Source organism: Hipposideros armiger, unplaced genomic scaffold (genome assembly GCF_001890085.2).
Source record: "Hipposideros armiger isolate ML-2016 unplaced genomic scaffold, ASM189008v1 scaffold_1114, whole genome shotgun sequence".
NCBI lineage: Eukaryota > Metazoa > Chordata > Mammalia > Chiroptera > Hipposideridae > Hipposideros > Hipposideros armiger.
The window spans coordinates 48,994-52,541 of record NW_017732464.1 but is presented as its reverse complement, the minus strand read 5'-3'; the positions used below and the strand labels follow the sequence as shown (position 1 = coordinate 52,541).

The window sequence follows — 3,548 nt, the reverse complement described above, 5'->3', positions numbered from 1 at the left end:
AGAAAAATGGAGTTTTTAATATTAGACCTCCTTTCCACTTGGCCTCAGAAGTCTGCCATAGACCTAGACCTGGGAAAGGTCAAATATGAATGGACCCCAAAAGGAGATACTTAACATTGCCTGTGTTCCACCTCCTCATCCCACCAATACCTATGCAACAAAGCTTTCATGATTTTTTTTTTAAATCCACTGCAGATTTATTAATTTTAAGAATTTTTCATATGGATTTTTAATTCAGATTATATCTATAGTATACAAAGCAACTAGACAAATAATGTTAGCTAATGGCATTCTCATTAATCACATTGTTATTAAACATTAGTAATTTGTTTCATGAGTTCAATTTTTTAATCTAATAGCTAGCATTTGACTGCTTATAATATGACAGGTACTATGTTTATGTATGTTATCTCCTTTAACCCTTCTAACCCTATGAAGACATATGGAAATTATATTTTAAATCCACAAAAAAAATTTTTTTATGAGATAGTCTTTAAAGAACTTTATTAAGATGTTACTTACAAATTAGGGAGAAGCTTATTTACTAACTAGTTAGAGAAATTTCCTTATTTTACAACACAACTGAAAAACACCACAGAGAATTTGACAGTATAACTTTGATAAACTCCAGTTTCTGGTTCCCAGTTCTTTTAAATTATAATGTAGTACTCAAAGCTTTCAGGAAGAAGACCAAATTTAGTCACTCCTGAAATGATATATACTAACACTGAGACTACTCCTTTAATTTCTCCTCTATTCACACAATTCCATAAATAGCCCAAAAAACATAATCTTCCCTTTCATATAAACAGATTGAAGTTCAATATGATTTACGATAGTATCTATTTTTTGAAACAACATTACTAATACCAAAGCAGGGTAGAACACAAATGTTACTAAATAAAGAACTAATAATTCCTTTTTTATTCCAGATGGCTTAAATGTTCAACAGTATTTTTAAAGACTTTTACATATAAGCTAACATATAGCCTATGTTTTTTTGTTTTGTTTTTAGGAGAGAAAGGTATAAAAAGTACACTTAATTATACCCCTGCAAATAGGGCATTTTCTTAGAGAAGGGGCACATTCCTGGCATACTACCAGATGACCGCAAGGAATGAATACAATAGAAACTTCTTTGTCCATACACACTTGATAAGTTCTTTCCTCTTGCAACCTCCTTAATTTTTCTTCCAGTGACAGACCTATTAACAACAAAAAAAGCTTTTGTGAAATTCAGTTTCTACTTTACCTCCTCCCATTAAAAAAATACAGATAATACAGCATGTTGGTCTTAAGTCTTAATTTTGTTTTACCTGAAACGTCTTCTGTTGGAATATACTTCATATTCTTTTTCACTGAAGGAAAACAAAACCATGCAGAAAGCATCACTCGACTAAATACAACACCGCTTAACCTACTGCCTGTTTTACCTACTATCTACTGATAACAGATTGTAGGTATATATTGTCAGAAAATATTGGGTCTTCAGAAAAGTCATTATGTATTTTGTCTGTTTTTCAAAGGTCACTTATTTATATAAAGAACAAAGATCAATCAATGAGGGCCGGCCGAGTGGCGTGTTGGTTAAGAGGGGGCTTAGGATGCCTGAGGGCCCCGGTTAGGATCCCACATATGAGGGCCAGTGACACTGCCCTCTACAGCCAAGACGCTGAACAACAGCTCAACCTGGAGCTGGGCTGCCGTGAGTCGCCGGCAATGGTGTAAGCCCCTGCTGCAGTGGGTTGCCATGGGCTACCGTGTGTAGCCAGCAGCCAGTGTGAGCGGCCAGCAGCCGCCGTGAGCAGTCATCCAGAGGCCGGAAACTGATCTGCCTCGCCTGGGAAGAGCGCAATGATGGTGTCAACTTGGGCCAGTGAAACAACGTCCTCCACAACTAAACTGAAGAACAAAAGCACAGCAACTTGTCTGTTCTCCTCCCAATTCCCCAGTGCTGTTCCCATCCCCCAATTCCCCAATAAAAATCTTCAAAAAAAAAAAAAAGATCAATCAATGATATATTGCCCATTTTCTTTGATATCCTTTTGCCGTCTTTCAGTGAGCTTCGTAATTCCTTGTTCATAGAAGGACCTGTCTTTATTGGCAAAAAACTGACCAAGGTGCTGATTTACAGTCTCATCTGAGTTGAACGTTATACCACGCCAAGGAGTTTTGAGGAGAGCAAAACAAGTGAAAGTCTGACAGCACAAGGTCAGGCGAGTATGGTGGGTGTGGCAACACATCCCATCCAAGATCCAATAATTTTTGACAGGTGATCAGACTTGTGTGTGGTCTTCCATTGTCGCGATGGAACACAACTCCTTTACAATTAACAAGGTGTGGTCATTTCCGGATGATGGATTCGCTCAAACTGTGCAACTGCCGACAGTACATATTCGAACTGATTGTTTCTTCATTGGTAGGAGCTCGAAAAACACAACACCTTTAAAACCCCACCACACTGAAAGCATAACCTTCCTCTGATGTCTGCTTTCGATGTCGTGTGAGGCTAATCATCACGTCGGGACCAAGACTGTTTGCACACCACATTGTTGTGAACAATCTACTTCTCATTACTAGTTATCAGTAACTTCAAAAAAGGATCATTTTCCTCATGTTTAATGAGCATATTGCAGATGTTTATACACGTCATCAAATCAACTTTTTTGAGTTCACACGGAACCCAAATATCGAGCTTGCTTACGTATCCCAGCTTCTTCAAGTGGTCGTGACCGCTTGAATGATAAATGTTCAATGTTTCTGCAATCTCTCATATCGTGTAACGTGGATTTTACTTGATCAATGCCTTTATTTTGTTGTCATCAACCTCGGTGGGCCTCCCTAACCGAGGAGAGTCATTAAGATCAAAGTCACCAGCACGGAATTTCCTGAACCATCGTTGACACTGATGTTCTCGTAGAGCACTATCACCATGAACTTTATGCATCTTTTCACAAGCTTGATGCATGTTCTTCCCTTTATGGGAGTAAAAAAATAGAGCAAAAATGCAGTTGGGTCTTCCATCTTCAACTTGTTGTAAAATTTCCAAAACTCAACCTAATCGCTCCCCTTTTTTTAAAAAATGAAGCTAGAACTGTCGGCTGTCAAATGACATAGCAATAACATAGATGCGATGAGTTTAGTATTCCTAAAATGAAGTAGTGCTATCGGTTGCAAAAATGCGTCATGACTTTTCTGAAGACCCAATATTTAGCCATAGTACTGGAGCAATAATAGACTTCAGTTTTTAGAACATATTAGAGACTATAGTTTGCTAATCAGATTTATTTTGTTTGTCAAAAACAAAGATGAACATAATTCCAAGGATTTCTAAAATAATTTTGCCAACAAACTCACCAAATAAGTTCTTATATAATGTAGAGTCAATTTCTTTTAGACAGTTTTTGAAGATGTTGGCTGCAGCATTTCCTTTAACTAAAACAGTATCAATCAGTTCTCTTGCTTGTAAAGGTATCTGTGTTTTTTGTTTAATTATATCATGTTCCTGTTTTTAATTATATTGGCCTTTAAAAGATGATCCAGGATAG

General features: G+C 37.1%; 1 protein-coding gene across 1 annotated transcript in view; it reads right to left on the bottom strand.

Moving 5' to 3' along the window:
- Nucleotides 1–487: 487 nt before the first annotated feature.
- LOC109376360 (putative inhibitor of apoptosis) overlaps nucleotides 488–3,548 on the bottom strand; it is a 20,150-nt gene continuing 17,089 nt past the window's right edge. Inside the window, 4 exon segments of the mRNA XM_019632266.1 lie at nucleotides 488–1,205; nucleotides 1,317–1,358; nucleotides 3,358–3,513; nucleotides 3,516–3,546. Of these exon segments, the coding sequence (XP_019487811.1) occupies nucleotides 1,012–1,205; nucleotides 1,317–1,358; nucleotides 3,358–3,513; nucleotides 3,516–3,546 (423 nt within the window). The 3' untranslated portion in view covers nucleotides 488–1,011.